At 34.8% G+C, this 23,236-nt stretch overlaps 1 protein-coding gene across 16 annotated transcripts; it reads right to left on the reverse strand.

The window, feature by feature from the left end:
* On the reverse strand, positions 1-16,432 carry LOC106659701 (troponin I). Of its 16 annotated transcripts, none has more exons than XM_023463041.1 (10): positions 16,331-16,432; positions 13,313-13,355; positions 10,768-10,785; positions 10,440-10,568; positions 10,237-10,360; positions 7,550-7,650; positions 3,122-3,165; positions 2,876-3,017; positions 1,018-1,035; positions 1-647 (listed from the first exon to the last, which is right to left on the reverse strand). In XM_023463041.1, the coding sequence occupies exons 2-10, from the start codon at positions 13,325-13,327 to the stop codon at positions 576-578; spliced, it is 663 nt and encodes a 220-aa protein (XP_023318809.1). In that variant the 5' UTR covers positions 13,328-13,355; positions 16,331-16,432; the 3' UTR covers positions 1-575. The 16 variants fall into 16 exon arrangements, with proteins under 16 accessions (XP_023318809.1, XP_023318808.1, XP_023318807.1 ...); XM_023463040.1 differs by lacking the exon at positions 7,550-7,650 and adding an exon at positions 9,745-9,845; XM_023463039.1 differs by lacking the exon at positions 7,550-7,650 and adding an exon at positions 6,561-6,661 and having other exon boundaries at positions 16,331-16,431.
* Between the last annotated feature and the right edge of the window lie 6,804 nt (positions 16,433-23,236).

The raw sequence follows: 23,236 nt of genomic DNA on the forward strand, positions 1-23,236 counted from the left end.
GCCTTGTTCATAGTATATTATTATTTGTTTTTAATTACAATAAAACTTATATATCATTCCCTCAGATGCGCCTTAAAGACATTCAGTCACAAGCTGGATAGGATTAAAAATTGAACAAATTTATTAACTCTTGTTTTCATTCTTTATATTATTACAGAAAAAAGTTGTATCAAGGTTTAACCATTACTCTTAAAATCTTTAATTTCGTAAGTATACAATTTTTAGAAGTGACAGTATCGTTAGATACCAATCAATAAGTAATGGAAAGTGCAGGATAACTTCCAGGTAACAATGGTAACAAAATTCTGTTTACTAATGATCCAAGGATAAAAAACAAAAACAAAACAGGGAACATGTAGAGGATAAAATCATCAAAAATAAAAATAATTCATTCTAGTACAGAGTAAGTGCAAAGGAAGTTACTGGTATGTGATTTTTTTTTTACAAGAGAGCGATAGTCGATTTTCTTGATAAAATTAGGATTGCGTGCTCAGTTAAACAAATAACTATCGCCTATAGTTCAAGTTTCAGTTAACGGATGGAACAGTTTATCGGAGATACAATTGTTTGGTTTTTCATGCCTCAACTGCAGCCTCCTCCTCTTTTACCTTCTTTTCTTCTCCTTTTTTCGACCATTCGGGCTTTTTCTGAAAATACGAAACAAGCAAATTAATAACGTAATTAGATCAGCATATTTTAATTTTTGTTACAAAAATACCAAATATTTTAGGTAAAATTTACTCTTCTAAAAAAAATTCTAGCTAAAAAATGGCTAACATATTACTCACACTACTTTGATAGTAATTTTAAATTGAGATAAAATAAATAATATTGATAACAGTATTAATAACTTAAATTCGTTAAAAATGTAGTCTAAAAAAATGAAGCAGTCATGATAAATTCCAGTCTAAAAAAATCTTAGATTAGCTCAAGTTTTAAACAAAGCAATGATCTACAGAATCTACAAGTATGGACTCAGGCAAATTATATTGATCGAAGCCTTTCAATTATTTTTACCTTATCTTTCGATGCATTCTGCAAATTTTAAGCAAGATTAGTCAACATGACAACGAAACAAAGAAATTATATTATTTACAAGACTGATAAGTATTACAAAATCCATGTAAGAAATTGGTTTTGTAATAATTTTAGCCATGATAGTTTAAATGTAAAACGAATACATTTTTTTTAAATATTCATGTTTTATGAACTTTGATAATTAAAAATGTATTCACACGTAATGTAATACACAGAGCATTTCAACACATATTACAGACAGAAAGCTCGGCAGCCGAATCGTTTTTATTTTTATGTTTTATTTCAAGTCGTATTTAAATATGCTTTAATCGCTGTACAACCCCACAAATATAATTTTTATTACTTCGAAACAACGCAAAACTGAATAATGCAAATTAACAGTTGTATTAACGAGTATAAGTCATTATCTTAAATAAAAAAAAGTTGCGCATAATAAGCAATTATGTTAAGAGATTTGCAATAATATTTTAATAACATTATGGCGTGAGAATAATACAAGAAATACAAAATTTCGTCTCACCTCACTCTCACGTAGTTTTACTTCAGAATAATACTTTTTGAACGTTAAGTTATTAGAACATATTAATGATAGAAATTTTAATTAGATTACCGAATTCAAAAAAATCCGATTGAAACGATTCGGAAATACATAAAATCGTACTTATGCTTTCCATAAAAAACACAAAATCTGATCATCAGAAAATTAAAAAAAAATTGTGAGATCACAAAAATCACATAGAAAAATATTGTTAAAAACCAGCACATATATAGGCAACCTTAGGTTATTCAAAATTCAAAAATATTGAAGTACTGAAAAAATCAGGGTCAAAATATTGGCAGATTGGCACGTAAGAAAAATTGTTTCGTGTAACTGCATTTATGTTTATGTCAAAAATCATCTTTTCTCATCAATATAACTGTAAGATTGGTTTCGAAAATGTGGTGTAAAAAATTTCATATAATAGTCATTTTACATTTAAATATATTTATTGAAATTTTTTATGCTTGTGGTAACGCGAATCTTATAATGAACTTTCAAGTATATCGATTTATAATTCAAGTGAAAAAAAATTGCACATTATGAGTAATCGTTACAGATGAGAGTTAAGAACACGAGTAAGATCTAATTCATCATCGACTGCTCGGATGATCTTTCAAAAGTTATTTGATTTCAATATAAATAGTTACAAAAATGTATCTGTCAACGAATAATTCACGATTCATCTATCTGGAGTTTCAAATTCAAAAATTGAAATGACTTTAAATCTCCACGATTTTTACTTCGTCAATTTTCGTGAGTTAAAGCATGATAATTGTTTAAATTCTGAGGTTGTATGTTCCTATTCTACTTCTTCGTCTGCCATTCTGCCTTCTCGGACTTCTTGGGCTGTGAAGAATAATACATTGCCTATTCAACTACGGATTTCTCTACTTTTATCTGGTTTATACTCAGCTCCATTAAAGACTCTTTCGATACTTTTGTAAACGTCTAAATAGTTATACTTCTCAATGTATCTCAAGAGCTTTAAATAGCCTTTAAATTCAGTAATGTATTGTTAAAATTAGTTACAATCTGCTTACTGACTGTTTGAGATTATTCAACATGAAAAAAAATACACGCAACATTTAACGTTCACTTATTAATCAACAGATGTAAATTAAGTGAATTGAACTTCTTAAATTTTGAGCAGATCTAGAATGTATATTTTTGAATTACTGAAAACTCCTTATCCAATCATAAAGTCGTTGTTTTCCATAATAATAAAAAAATAACTCGCAATGATATTTTTGATCGACATTGCCCTGAACTGCAATTGTAAAGAAAAAAAAGTTTTACCTCTTTGTCTTCTTCTTCGAGGGTGAACTCCTTCTTTTTGACTTGTTTGAGTTGGTTACGGAAGTTAAATTCAGCAGCCTTCTTTTGAAGTTTGGCGAATTTGTTTTCATATTTGGACACCTTTTTCAATGTGGGTTTCATGCTGGTAAAATAGAAAAAGGTAAAAGTATTAATTACAGTTCTAAGAACAGTAAGAATTTCTTTGTATGTAACATTCGAATAATACATCGAAATAATTTTACTCACAATTTACCACGGAGATCGTTGACTTGACTGTTCAATTCCGAAATCTGTCAAAATAAATGTATCATTGTAAAAAAATGTTTATAATCTCTCTTTGTTTACAGCGAAGCTTTCTATGCTCTTGAAAAGTGCTAGAAATTTTTCAAATTTATCAACGAAAATTAAATAAATAATTCAATGAATTATCTACGTGAAATTGGAACTTAATTGAGAATTAGCAAAGGATACTTATATTTATTGCAAAGCGCCCTACATTCAAATTTCTATAAATTAAAAATATTTCGATTAGTTAAAGAAAATCTCACACAAGTTTTAGTAGCACAAACTTAAAGCACTGAAAGCACTATAAATGGTTTTTATTTACAGGCAAAAGGAAGTATGGTAATTTAGGATATTCAAAGAGCATAATGTGAGGAAAGAATTGGAACATTTTTTTAAATGAATAACTAATAAATTGAACAGGAAAACAAAGAAAGTAGCAAATTACTTGTTTTGATAATGGAAAGGTATTAAAAGTACGAATTGTACTTTATTAAAACATAAAAAAGAAAGGTTTGAAATCACTCATCTCAAAAAGTTCTTGTTTATACTGTTTCAGAATATATTATACGAGAAAATCTAATGGAAATCGATACCTATATTCTAGTGCTATAAATCTAAAACTTTTTACACATTACTCAATGAAATTCAAACCATTTTGGTACAGGATAAACACAAATTTTGAAAGTTTTATTATCGTGAATGAGGGAATCCTTCCAATCGAAGGATTGAGGGTAAAAAGACAAAATTCGTTGATTCCACTAACGAATTTGTGAGTGAACTGTGAATCAACACTCACTTGATGGGATGTCTAGACAACTTTCCATGCTTGGTAAAGTATACTTTTCTAGTTTAGGAGTGGGGAAATTGAAAACATTATAATGACATGGCTGCAGGGCACAAAGGGTTTGTCCAAACCCCATAAATCATTATCTTCGTACAAAATTGATTATAATTCTTTTTCTCGAAAATCCACAGTTTTAATTGATTACGAGGTGAAAAATCAATTATAATAAATTCTGCACAACAACATCGAACTAAGAAATTCGAGGGTGAATAAAAAAAGTGTATAGAAAATATCTCTTGCTCTCGTTGCTGTTCGAATCGTCATTCATTAAGACGCAAGGAAAGATGTATGTTGTGGAACAGCGGCAATAAATCAGGCTGTTCGTTCTAACTGGTCATAATCAGTTATAATATTTTATAAGGAATGGCGTATCACTATTAGGGCGTTTTCATTTATATTATTTGATTCTTTTTATCGATAAAACTTTTAAATTGAAGTATAATTTTATAAAAATTAAACGATTAAATGAAAACGCAAATCCGTGATTAATGTTTCCACGTACTGGAACGGTTAAGCATGATAAAAAGCATGAATCATTTTCACATGCTACTTGGTGCAAAATCGGTGCGAGTCATCAAATAATTTCAAATTCAAATTTGAAATTGCTGTGCATATAATTAAAAGTCTTTTTAATTAAGGGCGAACTTATCAGCTAATTATTTTATTTCATCGATATATTTTGTGATATAATCATTTATTGGCAATTTATTTTCTTTTTCATTTCAAAAACCACGAGCATGTACGCTTTTGTAAACGAATAAGCACAATGGAAAATTCGATTGCAGAGAATCTCAGCATGGCACTTCCTACGTAGCGATTTTTTCGATGTCGTTGGTCGGAAAAATGCGTCCTTTTGTGAGAGCCTTAAGTGTATTTTTCACGTGATCTAAACTAATCAGTTCATAAATAGTCTTACCCTAATTCTTTCTTCTAACTATGTTTATCATCTATATCTATAATTTATTAGAAATGTTACCGAGATATTTTTTTTATGTTTGTAATATATGTCCTGAATTCTAGGTAATTCTTAAAAGTATTTTAACTTACGAATTATGAAGTGCCATACTTTTCCTTCTAACACTTAAATTTTTCGATTGTACCATATTTTTTCAAATTATACATCCTAAATCCATTATAATTATGAAAGTAAAATTATTTGATCAATTATTGATAGAAAATACCTTTACCTAGAGCTTTGCTTTTTTTATTATTCATGAAAACCTTTTGTTTATAAGCCATGCAGTGAGCAATAAAGCAATTTAAAAATTTTATACACTTTTTCTTTATAAGATTGAACTCAATCGATTTTGCACCGTGTAAATGTAAAAATTGTAAGAACTAGATCATCAAAACCGAAATAATTTCCAATAAAATTGAAAAACTCATCAATACGATGTAAATTTCTGGGGTTTAACCATTTCAATTCGACAGGATGATTCAAAATGAATAGGGACGTTATTGACTTTCAACAAAAACTTTTGTTAAATCATCTCTCGAAATCGAAAAAGTTACAAAATTATTATTAATGAACATTTTAATTGAAAGAGAAAGTTTTGAATTTACTATTTACTATTTGAAACTTATTCAGCTCGAGATAATTTAACAAAAATATTGGGTGTGGAACAATTATTATTCGCATGATTAGGCGATAATATTTTAAATGCATTTGCCACTACGTATAGCATTAAATAACTATAAGCTTGTCCAGCCCTTGCTAAAGATTTTGTGCATGATTTCTAATAATATTTTTTTCATTTAAATAAAAGTTAGTATAAGCTTGCTTATAATTCTTTGATCAAAAAATAAAAAAAAATAAAATCTAGTAAGCTCAAAAAGAACAGTCGATGAACTTTTCTTCATTCACTTTTTTAAGATTTACGTAAAAAAAGTTAATAAATAAATGCATAGACTAAATTAAATATAAAAAAGTATTGTCTCCAGTTTTAACTGTAAAATTTGAAAAATAAAAGTAATAGCACTTCATATAATTCGTAAAAATTAGTCTATTCATAAATAAAAATAGTCTACAAGTATGAAATTTGCAGGACTGACCAAGATTATAGCACCCAGATATAAAAAAAAAATTAATTTTCGGTTCTTGCGATCTTTTTGTAATTACGATGAAACTATTATTATTTTCGGTTTTAAATGATTCAAACGTTCTGTTTCATTGACATTTGATCTTGTATCATCTTTATGAATGGTAATGATATAAGTATGGTTATTGAAAAAGGGAATGAATGATTAAAATCAAAGTTTTAGGGGTCTTGATCCGCTATGAACTCATTTGAGTTTTTCATTACTATTAAAATGAGTTATTTTCCTAAACGCTCAGAGAATTTTATAGAAAATTAATTTCTTGGAGCTCGTATACTAAAAACACTGATGGTGTACAACGTTTGTTCTCTGAGCGTTTGGATTTGCGTTTTGCACTAAAAAGGTAATTTATGATTTTTAATATGACGAGAGCAAAATTAGGTATATTTTGCTTGAAAACCCTTTTTTCCGTTTAGTTTTATTATAAACTGTGCACGTTGATTTGATGGTTAAAAATACCTCGTAGTCCCTTTTTCGAACTTCACGCTCCAAATCCCACTTCTGACCCTCACAAATGTAGACGCGCTCATGATACTGTTTGCAAATCTGCTTCAATGCGGCTATAAAGAATATCAATTGACAAATCTACAAATCTGTTCATTTTCAACATAACCGGGATACAAATTTTAATTCAAAATACATTTTTAAATAATTTAATTTGTCGTTTGCAAAAAAAATAATAGCCCCGAGCCTTAAAGAATTTAAGAGACGTCATGATTGTCACATGATCCGTATATAAATAAAATAATGATGCCGATCAAGCATGATTATTTTCAGTCATGATCATCTGCTCTGAAAATTATCTCATAATAAAACCAAATGGCCTCTGATGAACAAAAAGGTTATTCATATTTTTATTTTCTCGCATGGTGCTTAGTTATGCGTATTTCAAAAAAACGCACGTGCATGTTTAATTCTTTTTTTTATATTAAATTTGTGATTTTAGGACAAGGTCGATAAATTGAATTGCATTTTGGGCTACATACTAATGGGGAGTTTCATAAAAAATAAGTGATGTACCACATTTAAAAAAAAGACATCAACAGGTGTATACAATGATTAACTAACGTGTAGGACTGACAAAATAGGAGTACAATTATCATTTCATCTCGTTATTTACATTAAAATAAAAAATGACAGTTAAAAAATACAAAATAATTTTTAACAAAGAAAAAACATAAATATTTGACCAAAAAAACATTCCGAAATTTAAACACTAATAACGATAGATTGATTTGTAATTGTGCCGATATTTGCGCCTTGTTTTTATCAGCAAAATACAAAATTCGAATCTCAGAAAGTTTGCTCAAAAGATTCCACGATGATAAAAACGTGCGCAATCAAGGATTTTAAGTAAAAATTTTGGGAATACACTTAATTCATTTCATAGGAGCTCGTTGAGTTTGGGTTTGATAAGGGATTTTTTTTTGTTTCAGACGGCTAGTTACCTCATAAGCTTTCATTGTACTTTGCCGTTCAAGGTCAAATTTATCACCCTCGAGATCGTACATTCTTTGCCAGAGGGACTGAACAATTGTCTGCAGCTCAGCTAAAAAAATAAAAATGCACGAACTAATTTTGTGGCCCAATTGGAATTTTCCCTTAGTATTTTGGTGAACCTTCGTCTATTCTTTTCAGTGAAATAGTGTAGTAGCTTATCACATTTTGAATTTGTGCTAATATCTATAATTTTCTTCGTGAGAGTATAGTTATACCACTAACTTTTGATCTCCAAACTTACTTATGAAAGATAACGTTAGAAATATTTTCAAAAAGTTCAACCTCATTCTGTTACTTTGACAATTCGATTGAACATGAAGAACATTCGAAAAATTGATTTATTGTCTTGATTCATCATTCTATATTTTGAAGATGCCATATTATTCATAAAAGAATATTTTGTTTCATTAAAAATAATTAGGAAATTCTCGATATCTCTGAAGTGTAAAAGTTGAATTTAATAAAAATTACTGTTCGACGGGGAAATGTATGTACTGCATATCAAGGAAAAATGCTTGTAAAGTTAATTTTTGTGTAAATAGAATGAATAAAATTACTTTTTATGCTAAATACTGTGCAGCAATATCATTCTTGCTATTATCCTAGACTACTCGGAAATATGTAGAGAAACTTATTAGTCAGGGCCAGAAAATAAATATTTAGTTCGCCTCATCAATTAACATAATATTCAGAATTTTAGAACTAAATATGAATATTTTGACCCAGAATTTTGAAATTTATCATTAAATTAAATAGTATGTCTACATTGCAGAGCATTAATAGCACTACCTGCACCAATCATTTTTAAAAGAAAATTAACAAAATATTATTGTGCCCTTAGTGAAAAATAACCTCGTGATCCTTTCTAGCCACTTCATATTCAAGATCGTACTTCTGCTCTTCAAGGACGGTGATCCTCTTATGATATTGATTAATAACCGACTTCACTGTCGCTGTTGAAAAGCGAAATATTGTGAATCGATGATCAACTAGATTTTAAACTTGAAACATTTTCAAGATCGTCATGTTATATGACAAATTATTTATACAGTATTCTAAAATTAGCAAGTAAGTGACCACTGTGTATTCTATAGGTTAACATTGTTTCTTAATATTAAATGCTTGAATTTTGTGATCGTTCAAGTGAGTAGAGTATTTCAACGATTTTAGAGATACCTTGACCTAACGTGAAATGAAATCTCAGAAACCTCTACACGTGTAAAACATGAATTTTACCAATGCATGGACTGAAATTTACATCAGAAGCCGGAGGATTGTGGAATTTTTGGGTTCTCGGAAGCAGTATGAAAGGATTATCGTCAAATTTAGCCCAGAGAAAAGACAAAAACAATTAGCGCCGACTTTTTAGTCAATGATATAAAAAAAAATCCCATACGTTGGTGCTGACCACAAACGTATTAAATTTATGCTTGAAGATAATAGAATATCGAAAAATGAAGAGTAGAATTTTGGAAAATAATGTGTAACACAATTTAGAAATATGTATGCAGAAAAATGCTCCAAAGATAGTCAAGTATATTTAGACAAGAAAATTGTTACATCGCATCTTATGAATTACTCGAGATAATTCTTATAGCTCAGTTAGTCACAATTTTCACGTCTTATACAAGTTTCAAGAAACTACCATAATAATATACGAAAAACTGTCATTCAAACAAATTAGAAAAAAAAATCGAGAGTATTGAAAGTGAATATATAGAACAATGAAGCATGTACGGCAAAATATTTATTAAGAAAAATTTAATTAAAAAAAAATGATTGCTTCCATTGATATATATTCAAACCCCATCCGTGAATGGCGAGTAGACGAGGTGTCAATGACAATTCTCAGTTATTAAAAATTTCAATGCTAAGCTTGTACTGTTTAAATGCTTTAACCGCAACATATAGATAGTTTTTGCACGAACACGATTAACAATCAAAAAAACAGCTTGAAAAACGCAAGTAATATACGATATTAATTTGTTTATATTTCTGCGACCAGCGCCCGACCGGGCGCTCGTCAAAAAAAGAAAATGAGAAGAAAATTGATTATTAGAGAAATTGTTGTTGTTTTTTTAGAAATACAAAAAATGTACAAAAAAAGTGTGTGTCAAAAAAAAATTGCGCGTTCATAAAATACCTCATAATCTTTCTTCTTGACAATATACTCGATGTCGAATTTCTTATCCTCCAATTTGGTAATTCTATCATGGTAATCGCGCAGCACCCGCTTCAATTGTTCTGCGCGAACGACGAAAAGTTGTTGTGTGTTTTCATTATTATCGTGTGTAGATTTATTTTAAAAAGAAAAATTTTTAAAGCTAGAATATCCATTTAATATTTTCCATTTGCTCGAAAGATTTCTTATTGATTGCATCTCTTGGATGTGTTAAAAATGTATTTTTTTTTCAGTGTACTCGCAGTATGCAAAACTAGTCTTTCGCAATTCAGTTGTAAATTTTAACAAAGTAACCATTGTCTCTAATTTTGGTTCGTACAAGTTACGAGAGCTACTTGATTCGACTCGGTAGTTTGATATAATTTTTGGCTTGGCCAAAATATATTTAACTAAATTTTTCGTGGGGAAAAAATTAAAAATCCTCGAGAATAGTATTGATAAACGTTAAAATACCTTCGTTGGCGTTATCGATGTCCTTGGGCTTTCCGCAACGCTCCTCGATGATACGCCTTCTCTCGGCTGCTTTCCTTTCCTGTTCTTTCTTCAATTCCTCAGCTGCTTTTTTACGCAACAAGAGCTAAAATACAAATTTCAGATTAGTATAAAATCATGCGATACGTCCCTACGTTATAAAAAAAAAAACAAGCGATTCTCACCCTGAGCTTCTTCTTACGGTCGGGTGTCATGAAACCTTTCTTGGCCTTCTTGGCCTTGCTGGCCTCCTCCAGGCGGGCACGGACTTCGGCCCTCTTCCTGTCAGTCTCTGCCTGTTTCCTCTTCTTTTCCTAAATATTTCAGTGTGCAAAAATGTTTGAGAACCCATTGATTAATGCGATAAGAGATTTTCTCAGAAAGTGTTTCCCCGTTAGTATTTAAAAGGTAATTTGTGTTGAAAAAAAAAGAAAAAAAAACGTCAATAAGAATATGTCATTAAATATTATGTAATAGGTGAATCTCTAAGTCTCGTTTTCCTTTGTTACGTACATCCTCGATGCGCTTCCTCTGAAAATAAAAGAAAAGTCGAGCGTTAATATCATTGCTTTACATTCAAATCGTTTGAAATTTTAATTCTTGTGCAAAGTTTAATTATTTAAGATATTTTATCATGATTTTTTTATTTTGAACCAAATAAAGTTTGTTTTTTTTTATCAATTTTTATTTTAATTTTTCATCTTTACGTAATTTCATTTTAAAATTCGAGTGAGTAATTCTATCAACGTATCATTATTACTCATGCTCAAAATGGCAAATCTAATTTTACAGAAAATTTGTTTTCTTAAATCGACATCCAAACAAAAACAACATTCTATTCTAGTATTAGTACGCATAGCTTTTCACACAAAAACTATATATGAGTGTAATTTTTTTATAAATGTATAGTGATCGAGTGTTTTTACATTACCCCTCTGTGTGCTCCTGTGTACAGGTGTTGTTGAGTTGTATCGAGTTTTAAGTTTTATGGATCTATCGTTCGCGTAAGTAAATCGGAAAGATATCGCGAAAAATCGAATTTTTTCTATCGGGCAACGAACTTTGCGCGCTTCGATGTAAATTTATGGCCGCAAAGTCGGAGTATAAGTAAAAATACAAGTTTGTCTATGTCCGTGTGTCTGTGTGTACTTGCAAGCGCTTCTCTACGGCGTGGCGGCTTTTCATAATACATGAACTTTCTTTCACTCGCGTTTATCCCGCAAAACGCGCGTGTCTATATACACGAGCTCGTTCGCGGCGGCCGAGTTATAAAAAGCATAAAAGTGGGTGAACGTCAGTGGAGCGTTCCCGCAACGAGTCCGCGTTCCTAAGACGTGAAAAAGCTCGTACATATATAGGCTTCCATCTTGACTCGCGCTAATATTACTACCGAAAATTTCGGGGGAGTTTCCCCTATATATCGTTCCTCGTTTTGCTGCATGTATAACCATGATGATGTGATGACGGTATTGTATAGATGTATATAGAGTCACATATATATATCGTATGCATATATATCTAAGAGGTGCCGGAGCGAGGAGAAGACAGAGTGAGCGAGAGAGACGGAGATAAAGAGGGCGAGTTGAAGCTTCTAAATTGGTATACTAGGTTAAACTCCGCGAGAAAGCCCTAGAGACTCCACGTGAAATTTTTTTTCTCTTTTTTCGCTTTTTCCCGGTGTAATATCGTCCGTGTATATGTATGTAGATGTAAGGTTAAAACTTGACTTTATGTAGGCCGAAAACGCTCGAAAATTTAGTATAGCCGATTAACATTTTCAGGCGCGCCAGCAATTTGGCTGTGGAAATTTTTCCCCGAAAAAATATGATGAATTTCTGGCGATTTAATAATCGAATTATATACCTCGCGCGTTTATATACCGAGAAAATTAAGAAAATAAGTTACATTAGAATTAAAGTAATTTCATTTTTTTTTGCTCCGTCTCTCTGCAAGCTCTGTCTCTGCCTCTCTCTCTTTCTCGCAGTCTTTGCGAGTACATCTCTCGTACACGGGCACCAAAGACGAAAAAGTTTATTCACAGGCAGAAAACCCAAGGCGTCGCGTCGCAGCAGTCGGTCGCAGTTAATTTATGCACCGACGAGAGACAACGAATGCTCCTTGAGTTTTGCCGTAGTTATACATGTACACACTCTGCGCGACTCCGGTGTGTGCTTATATACACTGGCACATTGGGAGCACGAGTACGGGTGTGTGCGTAAAATAGAGGTAGTATAAGTTGGGATACACGAGCAGTTGAAACTGCCGGTATTTATTTATACGTATATGTATACACACAACTGTAACAGCGCACGTTAATTTAAGCAATGCTGAAGCGATATGTCGTACCTGTTAAAATAAAATATTCATACTGCACGGCGCCGAGATCATTTTTTTTTTCATTTCGTTCAGTTCGTTTGTTTTTTTTTATGCGTTCCAGATGAATTTTTTTGGCGTTCGTCGAGCGGGTCGATGTATAATTGTGTCGAGGTGTGATGGCCAGCAGCAGCAGCAGCAACAATGAAAACATCAGAAAGTCATGGATGAATGACGTCAGACGGAATTCGGCGAGGCGAAAAACGAGTACATGGAAAAAAATGCAAAAAATTTTTAATTAATTAATTTCGTTCGTCGCTTTAGCGAGAGAGAGAGAGAGATGTAAAAGTAACTTGGTATAACGTATTAAATGTTTCGGAAAGTTTGTGCAGTTTTGTATTGTTCTGTAACGGTGTAAATATGAGTCTCGTATAGTATATAATTGTGAATGAAATTTTTTTCTGTACTTGGTAATGTTTCGAAAAAGTCTTTGCATGAGAATAATTTTGATTAAAATTGTTTAAAATGTTTTTAATTGGATCGTTTTTTGCTTTGAATAATGTAAAAATTAATGTATCAAATGTTGCTAGCGGGGAATACTCTTTTCAATTCCAACCCGCTACCAACGGTCAAAAGTCACCCTGTAAAAGTCATCAAACTTCATCAACACATTTCAGCGTATCAAATAAATACTCGATAACCGATAACATCTCAAGATGACCCTCGAAATCGATACATACCTAACCTCATCGTCAGCCATGGCGGATCCTTGTTGTTAAATCTGCTGTCTGTGAAAAAAAAACAGAAAAAAAATCATTTAAATCATCGTCGTATTCATCGCAAGCTCCCTCGCGTAATTTTGCAACCGATGGTTACGCATCGGGCGACGAAAAATGTCACACGCCTCGCGATATATACAAAAATACACGGATACGTGTGATTTTATCATCGAGCTTGCGAGAGAGACAGAGAGAAAGAGAGAGACGACCAGTGTGTTACGATATACAGGTATAGTAGTATCCGGTGCGCTCAAAAATAGTTGAAAGCGACGTGTGGCAGAGTCTTTCCTCTTTCTCTCTCGCTCTGTCTCTTTCGTTCTGCGCGCGAGCTTGCAACGCCATCCAAATTTGGTTACAACAACTGTGCGCGGCTCGGCGTAACACCATCATCGTCGTCACCTCGCGATAACTATATCAATTTTCTCCAGCGGGGTATATTTCTGGATTCGTATAAATGAAAAACAGAAAAACAAAAAAAAGAAGAAGAAGCGTAACGCGTTACGCGGAGCCAGGGGCCTCGAAATTCGTGTATACAAAATATTTTTAAAAGTCGCCGGAGTGAGAGAGAGAGAGAGATTTTATTTCGGTTCTCCGGTATTTTATTTTCCAACGCGACTCTTCCCCCTCTCTCTCTCTCTTTCCATTTAGCAAAGAGTGACCCTGCGTATGCACAAGTGCATTTTCAGTGAAATATTAGCGATTAAAAATGTTGATGGTTTCGAAGTGGAGGTGGTGGGTGCTGGTGGGTACATTAGGGCACGCGCGCAACACTGCACATAGCTTTTATCTTGGCCGAATGCTCCGCTGCGAAACGAACGAGTCACTGACCTAGAAATTCACTGAAAAGCGAGGGAAGGAACAGAGAGAGACGAGGGTTTCGACTCTCTCGGACCAAGACTGCTCTGTTAGCCTTTAATGCCGTAATACTCGCCAACGAAACATAAATCAAGTAGTACCTACGTATAGGTGGTAGTAGTTGTTTCGGAAATTGATAAAAAGCACGATATTTTTTCTATGATCGTTGAATATTATCATTCGTAAATAAAATTACTAAATGAAGCGATAAAAAACATACGAATCGAATGCTTAGTTAAAACCAAATTTTTCAAAGTCGTTATAAGGCAACTCGTTCGCGCGTTTCATTTCGTTTGACCCAAATTAATCAATCGAGAGAGATGAAAATCCTCATAAAAATACGTATAATACGCAAATATCCGCGCGATGCGAGTCGAAAAATCTATTTTCTGCGTTCATTCCGAGCGGAGGAATTACGTAAGCTCCCGGTTTTAAAAGGGGAACTCGTAAACAATGATCTTGCCGTAAAAATATACAAATCTTATATATATGAGTGCGTGCTGTAAGCGAAGGTATGTGCTTTCTGTGGCGGTGGCGGCGGCGGCGTCAGAGAGGCAGGCAGGCAGGCCTGTGTGAGCGCCGCGACTCTTTATATTTATAAACTTGCGCGCGAGCGTATACGAGCGCTACGGGCTTATAAGCCGATCGGACGCCTAAGTTTAGACAAGAGAGAGATATTCGTGCTCGGCAGTGGTAGCAGCAGCAGCAATAACACGTATGATGCATACGCGCTGCTTTTCCCAAGGCGAAAAATTTTAAACCCAAACTCTCGGACGGAAATTATTATATTTGCGTAATTTCGATTCGTGATGTTACAAAAAAAAATAACGTATATAGTCGATGTAATCAAAATAATTCCGAGGCGGCTATTTAATGCTATTTTTGGAGTACACATAATTTTTGCGCCCGAAAAATCGCGCTTTTTCAGTAGACTATTTCAAATCAACCGGAGGGAAGGCACGACTTTCAAAATCAATTATACTGGCAATGAAATATCTCTAATCGAGCGTGCGAGACCACAGTGAAAGTATCTATATACTGCATCCCTGCACTGTCAATAAGCACACGCCGTTGACATATTCATTGCTCTTTTCCGGCCCGTGTGTGTGTGTGTATCTGCGCGCTTTTATTAATAACGCGTGCATTCGGATACGGAAATGTTGGCGGGTTGTGCATCGAGAGCCCGCAATCGATCGCGGGCACGCAGAGGCTTGAAATTTTCGATCGAGAAAAAAATTCCTTCGAACTTTTGCCAATTGGGCTTTTGCAATTGTATATACGGGCATATGTGTGTCCGTGTGTGTCGTTCGAGAATAAAAATTTCGAGTCGCGTATACGAAAAGAGCTGAGAGTCCGAGAGGTTCTCTAAATATAAACTAATACCGACACACACACGCACAAGCACACAAACGACTTGTCGCGCGCGTCCGAGATAGGTGTCACTAAATTTAGAAAAGAACTTCGCTATTGGCCAATCAAGAATTTTTGCGAACAATACTATACTACAACGCGACATCGAGCAAAAGTCCCGACACTTTTTCTTTGAGATCGAATCGACGGGAGAAAAAGCCGTAGAAAAGTTTGATACTGGCATTTAAACGCACTCGCGAAATCACTCAAGAGGTAATAGTATTTTATTAACACGCGTGTATAAATAGAAAAAAAAGCGCCCGCTCGAAAATAACTTGTTTTTTTTTCTCCTCGTTGCAATCTATCTGGTCGTGTTGATTTTTCAAACTTAACACTTGCACGGAATTCTCGAGATAATCTGAAGAACCTGAGAAGTATTGGAACACTCGTTGGTCGTTTTTTTTTTTTTCAATGTTCAATACTCACTCCTCGGTGGGTTAACCAATGATAATTAAGATGTTACAATGTCACCAGTAGAATGTAGAAGCAGCAGTTTTATCTACCAATCGAATATTTATTCGGCCTCACAACTCACAATTCAATTCACGCGTGTATTAATTTATTAAATCTGCACCAAGAACCAATTGGCGCTTATTACTTCCTATACGATTTCACTCCGATTCGCACACTCTTTTAATTCAATTTTTCTTTTTCAAATTGTATGTATTCAAAATGATGCCCCGACGATATATATCTGCGGAATCTCAAAACAGCCTTACCTTAAAGATGTAACTGTTAACCGTTCGAACGGTTGTGCGTGACTGAACACTCGGCAGAATCGCTCGCCCAGAAGATGACTTCTCGAGAAGTAGTCGAGCGGACGGCACGACCAGTGCTCATTGGATAAGACGTTTTTAGGATTTAGCCCCTCTCTCTCTCTCTCTCTCTCTCTCTCTCTCTCTCTCTTTTGAACTCGCGTCAAAAATAGACCATAACGCCAGAGAGAAGAAAACACAGGCGAGACGCGTATGCTCGCGGCAGCCGCAGCAGCAAAATCGTCGACTTTGGTGATAATCGCGCGGAGAGAGAGCGGGTGAACGGGTAAAAAGCCACCTCCGCGATGTAAGTGTATATGCGTGTAGTAGTAGTATGCGTGTTTATTATATTTGCGAAATCACGGCGAGCTTTTTTCGTGCTCGGAACGGCAAGAACGATGATTTCGGAAACCAGCGAAAAGCTACTTGCCTCTCACTATTCATAGACCCGTGTGTGGCGTTATTATTATTTTTTTTTTTTTTTGCTGCTTTCTCAGACGTTTTGAAACGATCGAATCTTCCATATATACGGACTATAAATATGTGTGTCATTTGCGGCTACGATTTAAAAAAATTTCTTCAATGCTGTGCCAATTACACCGTGGTACGGTAAAAATTAGGTGAAAACTACTTAGCTGCGCGCAGGGGATTAATTTCATTTTAAAGCGAAAAACAAAAACGCATACCAAAAAGCATCTTTGTTTACGAAATTTCATAAAAAGAGCTCTCGCATTTTTCAATTTTTCACCGCCGCTGCTTGCGCATTTTGTCGAATAATAATACTCTCTCTCTCTCTCTTGCCTTTTAGCAAATGTATATAGGGAGCTTCATTCATTTGCCTTTCTCTCTCTCTCTTACGAGGCATTTCGCATAGAAGAGAGCTTCGTGAATTTCAGTGCTTGCGCGAGCTTATCCCAGAAATACGAACGTACAATGCGCGCGTTCTGCGTTATAAGCTGTATATAGAAAACCATTTGTCCCATTGTGGAAGCCAAAAGCCCTTTGTGTCCCAATTAACGAAATAATTCATCGCGAGGCAGATAAATAGTAATACTGTAAATTTGTTCGCATCAAATTAGTTATTGTGTGTTAGTTATAGAAATGCAGGTCTCGCAGAAATTAATTCAAGAGATGATTGATTGTAGGATTGGTACGAAGGCAATTTCTGCGGATTGATCTTGGGTCTGAATGCAGTTTTTTTTTATATAAACTGAACGTCAGAATTGAAGTTGGAAAATTAAACATTTAACAGTTTTATGATTAAATCAGTTGAACGTTGATGAAAATTTCGAACGATATTATTAACAAGGCGTCAAAATTATTGGCTCAATGCCACAGAATATCACATTTACAATGGTTCGGTGGGATTCATGTCAGTATGATTTTTCTCTTTTAAAGCACAGTTTGGAGCACGTTATGAATTTTAGAAAATTTAAATGCTTATGCTCATGGGCTCGAGCTGGCGTAATAAGTACGTACAAAATGATTTTAAATAACGATAAAGTTAAAAATGAAAAAACTTGTTTAGAAGATACCAAATTCAGGGTAGAAATTAAAATTTTAAAAGATTATATCATTTTTAGCTTGTTACAGTTCATAAATTTTACTTCCGACGTTGTTTTTCTGCTTTTTGAAGCCTACACACTTGCAACCGAACACACATCGATGAAAGAAACAGTCACGTATGTGGCGAGAGCTGGGTCATTTGCCTACATACAACTTCACATTCATAGTTATGTTTACATTTTCAATTGGGTCAAATTAAAAATATGTCAGCTTGATAAACTATCAATAGAAAAATTAATCAAACTGTAGATTTCGCAATTTTTTGATGTATTATAATAAAATAAAAATTATCATATTAGTCAATAAGTTAGGATTTTCTATTATTCAAAGATACATCAGTTGAAAAACTGATCAACTGCAGTGGGAATAGTTTTCCTGGTACAGCAGTGATCGCAATTTACCGTTAGGTGGTAGTTTTCTTCATTTTCAACCCTCGACTACAGAGGGCGCATAAAGTGTGGAGGAAAATTTTTATCAATGAAAAGCTCTCAAAAATTATAAGCAGAGTGTTGGATTAAAACAAGAATTTGTATACTTTGATGACCATTTGATTCATGATAACTGATCATAAAAATTTACTAATTGATTAAACACACCATATTGAATGATTTTTATGCCATGATTCAATGAAATTAATTACTTGACGTTTTTTTCAATATTTTTTTTTGTAAAATAATTAGTCTATTAAAAGAAACTTCTTTAGGATTTATTTTCATTTAATTGAAAAAAGGTTATTCTATCCAAATATTCACCATAATAGTTTGAGAGTTTAGTTTGACTGTACATTCATAGTTGTCTTATGTAAGGTAAAAGAAATTCAAACCATAATTTTCCTTCGGCGATCCGGTCATTTTATGAATATAAATCTATAACATCAGTTCAACCCCTAAACCAAAATAATACATAACTACGCTAAACTATTACGTTTAGCATAACGTATCAAACCTTTGCATTTTTTACGCAATTAATATCATTCGTCGTCAAACTTCATGTACATGAAAGTTAGAACAAGCAGTTTTATTTTTTATCCCGAAAAACCATTCTATTATGTATTTTGCTACATTATGCACACCCGGAAAATACGTACAATTTGACACGCGCAATTACACGGGAAACAATGTACCGAAGTTCATTTTGACAGCTAACTCAAAAGTACAACGTGTATACCAGTCGGGTCAATTTAATTAAACTTGAAACGTGTGTTGCGTGACTGCGCGCGAGGCACCTGAGCACTACACTGGCAATTTTCGCACACAATTTTCAGGACACGTAATTCGCTCCGAGTGTGCAATTTTTAGCGGATAGAATTTCTTACCCTTGATTAGCTGTTGACTGACCTTGATGACCTCCAACACCTTGAGAAATCTTTCGTGCTGCATTGGAATTATGTAGATTGTTTTGTATTAAACTAATCGTATTTTGAATGAATGGAAAAAAAGTGTTAATATTATAACGTTACGACTTTAACATCCTCGATTTATATAATAATCTCGGGTAATAATGAGCTCCATCAGCGATCCTTTAATTCAATCATAAACAATCGAAAATTCGATTCGCCAACACATAATAGCCGCTGCACTATACTACAAACAACGGCAGAGTCTCAATATCGCATCTTCGAGGCCTAACATAATACACACATAAAATCGACGTATGGATATTATATCGGCGCTCGAGTGCTGCGAAGTGTTCGTACACACACACACTCCATATATCTATACGTGCATTGAGCGAGCGAGGGTGGCTTCGGGGGTATATATCGTCGTCGGCGGCGGCGGCGGTGGCTGCCGTGGGAGTTGGATTCTATTTTTAGAATGTGGGTCACCCATAAACCTGCGATACAGTTATGCTGCGAGATAGACGGCGCGCGCGTGTGTCCCCNCCACCACCAGTAGTACCAGTCGTCCTGGCAACACAGAAGAAGAAGAAGGATACGTCGGGTCAACTACCCGCGCAGCAGCAGCGGTAGCAGCGACCAATTCATGTAAATTGTTATCACCCGATCGTACAAACAATGCGCAGCTTTCATTGTGCGTATACGAATATGGGCTGCGTTGGTAACCCAGGGTCATGGATGTTAAGATTTGTGAATCGGCAGAAGGTCAATGCTTCGTTTTTATTTTTATTTTTGTTTTACAAAATTTGAAAAGATACTTATCGATAGATAGAGTTTGCACACTGACCAAGATAAACGGGGTCGCTGGGCAGATATTTTTTTTTGTGTCGTAAAATGGTGACCTTGCAAATTGGAGATTCCTCCATTGTTACTCTCTGTACCAATGCCAAATTTTAAAATACGATAAAGAGAAAGAGATCGTTATCGCAGCGAGGCAATCGAAGTAAATTCGCGTTCGAGATAAAATTTCGAAATTTCGCAGCCAATTGAACTGCGACGAGTCGATAAAATATTACGTTGGAACAAACCAAAAAAGAAGAAAAAAAACTCGAGCTTAAGGTTTATTTCGGACAGTCGATGATACCAATTGTTATTTCGCTCGGCTGTATCGTAGCGCGCGCAAAAACGACAGAAATAGATTTTGATACTATTTATATATGACATCGGTTCTTCCAGGAAGGAAGAAGCGCGGCGCAGCGTTTGGCGAACCGCAAATCGCGATCGGCTAATTATAAACTCATATCTCTGAATGTCGTGCGTGTACTTTGAAAAGTTTTTGGCCACCTGAAAAATTTCTTAGATGAACGACTTAAGGAGGTTTCCTTGGGTAACACGCTAGTCAATTGAGTGTTCACTTAACATGAGTTAAGTTAGCTGACTTGTCGTTTGCTAGCCCCAAAACGAGCCGAAGAAATCTTGTTTTCGAGTATTTTGTTAAAAAAATATTGAAAAAATGGCAGGCTACCTCTACTTTGAGACACGGTTTTTGAAAGATAAGAACTTTCTTTAAAATTTGTATATGATCATTCCCTTGCGAACTTTGATTTCTTTTCATAAATTGTAAATGTAGCTCAAATTTTCATCCATTTCTATGTTGCCCATGCACTGATAGAAATTTACGAACTCCTTAGAATTCTTGATTTTCTTGACGCATGACGAAAAATTACTTGTCTCAGGTAAAATGTGGTCTTGTTTCATGAAATCCTATAATTCTTGAGCCAACCACAGCGGATTTCATGACGGAGTTCGTAAATTTCTATCAGTGTGTTAATTTGCGAAACTTTGATCGCATTTTTCTCGAGATTTTGCCTGGCTTGGGCATATGAGAGTTATACCATTGGGTTCGGGAGGTAAAACTCTATCGATATTGATATATGTACTTCTTGAAAAATTGAAGGGCACCATCTCATGTTGAGTGTGTGCAAATCGTGCTGTAACTTAAATACATTTATTTTTACTTTACCACTTGCAGATTCATGCAGATAAAGGTGCTCGCCATCTAGTGGCGGATGCTGAAAGTAGTATTATCGTATGTAAAGTGACTGAAAAGAAGTCTTACATTTAGAGTCAATTGCCATTTTCAGATCACTCAAAATGCGCTGCGTAAAAGAAAAATCGTCAAAAACAAGAAAATTTAAAAACATTTCAATAGGTCATTTTTTATTCTATTGTCAATTGATAAAAAGTCACTAGATATAGTTATGGATTGTCTGATTTGAGAGAATCAAGACGTTTATTGACAGCCAATTTGTCAAGTCGAAGCACGCCGTGTTTTCTTTTTCTTATTTCTCTGAATATTTTAGAATTATTCAAGCATCTCTCATATCCATCCAGCACACACCAATCATATAACGCAGCAGCCGCTTTTGCAAATAAAATCAAGCTCTCCGAAGGCTCTCGAGAATACGGGCTCTCTTCTCTCTTCTCTCTTCGTCGGATATATGCATGAAAAAAAAAAATAAATAAAAAAGATGAAAATCAGCCGAGAGCTGCGCGCGGACGCAATTACAAGTTAATTCGCGAATACGTCTGACTCTCCTCCCCCGCGCCCGTCGCGTTTCGCGCATATAATACGAAGCGTACAATGCACATTCGCAGCAACGAATTCAACCGGAGAATTACTCTCTCGATAAAATTCAAGCTTTCTCTCTTGCGCCCCCGAACATCCCTATTGCTGCTCTGTGTGCCCCGTATGTATACATAATAAAATATACGCGCGCACCTCCGCTGGAAGCTGCCCTGTGTGTCTGTGTGTGTCTGTGCGTATATACGACCCAGTTTTGCCCGGGCAATGACGTTAAGAGAGAGTAAGGAGTGACGTCATGCCGCTTCGGGATCGGTCCACGAACTAGGTCGTGCGCCAGAGAGACGCACACACACACACATCCACATGGACACACATTTATCCTTAATAACAAGCAAATCAGCAGAAGGACGACTTCCTGGTCCAGGGATGCATGTATCCATCGTTATCCCGAAATAAAGAGAGAGAGAAATATTTTTTTAATAAGTAAATGAATGAATATAAACGAGATTTCGGATTATCCGCGATTGCCCTATGCTGAAATTCAAAACGAGTCATGTCCAACCTCGGAGCTTGATTATAAATTGAAATTCGCGTTCGTTTTCGCTTGTCAAAAGCGAGGAATTTTAAATGTTTAACGAGGTAATAGATCGATATTTTATACGAATTTTGATGAATAATAATGACGTCGTCTCGATTTCAAATGGGATAATTTTTAAATGACTGAGAGTAACAATACCTCGTTAGCGTTTGCATCGCGCAGTGAAAAAGTAAAGGCGTCGCGATTGACTCGATTCGGAGTCGAATTACCGGGAGGTAAACAAACGCTTATCGAGAAAACAGAATGAAATACGGAAAAAAATCAACTTATTCATAAATAAATTATGAATGAAAGATGCGGAGCTTTTACGGATGTATATAGAAGCTGCTTGTGCTTCTCGCACTTTGTAAGCTTCTGGCCTTCACCATGGCAGATAGCAGACAAACATTTTCCTTTGCCGAAGGTTAAGTAATATAATATCTCTCTCTCTCACTCTCTCGTTGCTCATTCTCACGCATCGAACGAACGAACGAACAAGCGAGCTGCATCATGCTCATTTATACGATGGGGTGGAGAGAATAATGCAAGGATGGGCTTGCAATTGTACACGCGCAGCTGCTGCTGCTGCTCCGAAAGGCGCGCAGAGATACACAGGGCGAGAGAGAGAGAGAGAGATCTCATGAATGGCCATCTAATGTGAATGAAGCTCCAGTGACCCAGTTCTCTCTGCGTTGCGTTGCCTTATGCGCGCGAGACTCGACCTCTCTCTCCTGCTGGCTTGGCTTGGCTGCATGCATCCCTACTCTCCCTCTTCTCCTTCTTCGTTTTTTTTGTTTGCGCTCG

The sequence above is a fragment of the Trichogramma pretiosum genome, unplaced genomic scaffold (genome assembly GCF_000599845.2).
Source record: "Trichogramma pretiosum strain Unisexual culture from Peru unplaced genomic scaffold, Tpre_2.0 scaffold19, whole genome shotgun sequence".
NCBI classification, from domain to species: Eukaryota; Metazoa; Arthropoda; class Insecta; order Hymenoptera; family Trichogrammatidae; genus Trichogramma; species Trichogramma pretiosum.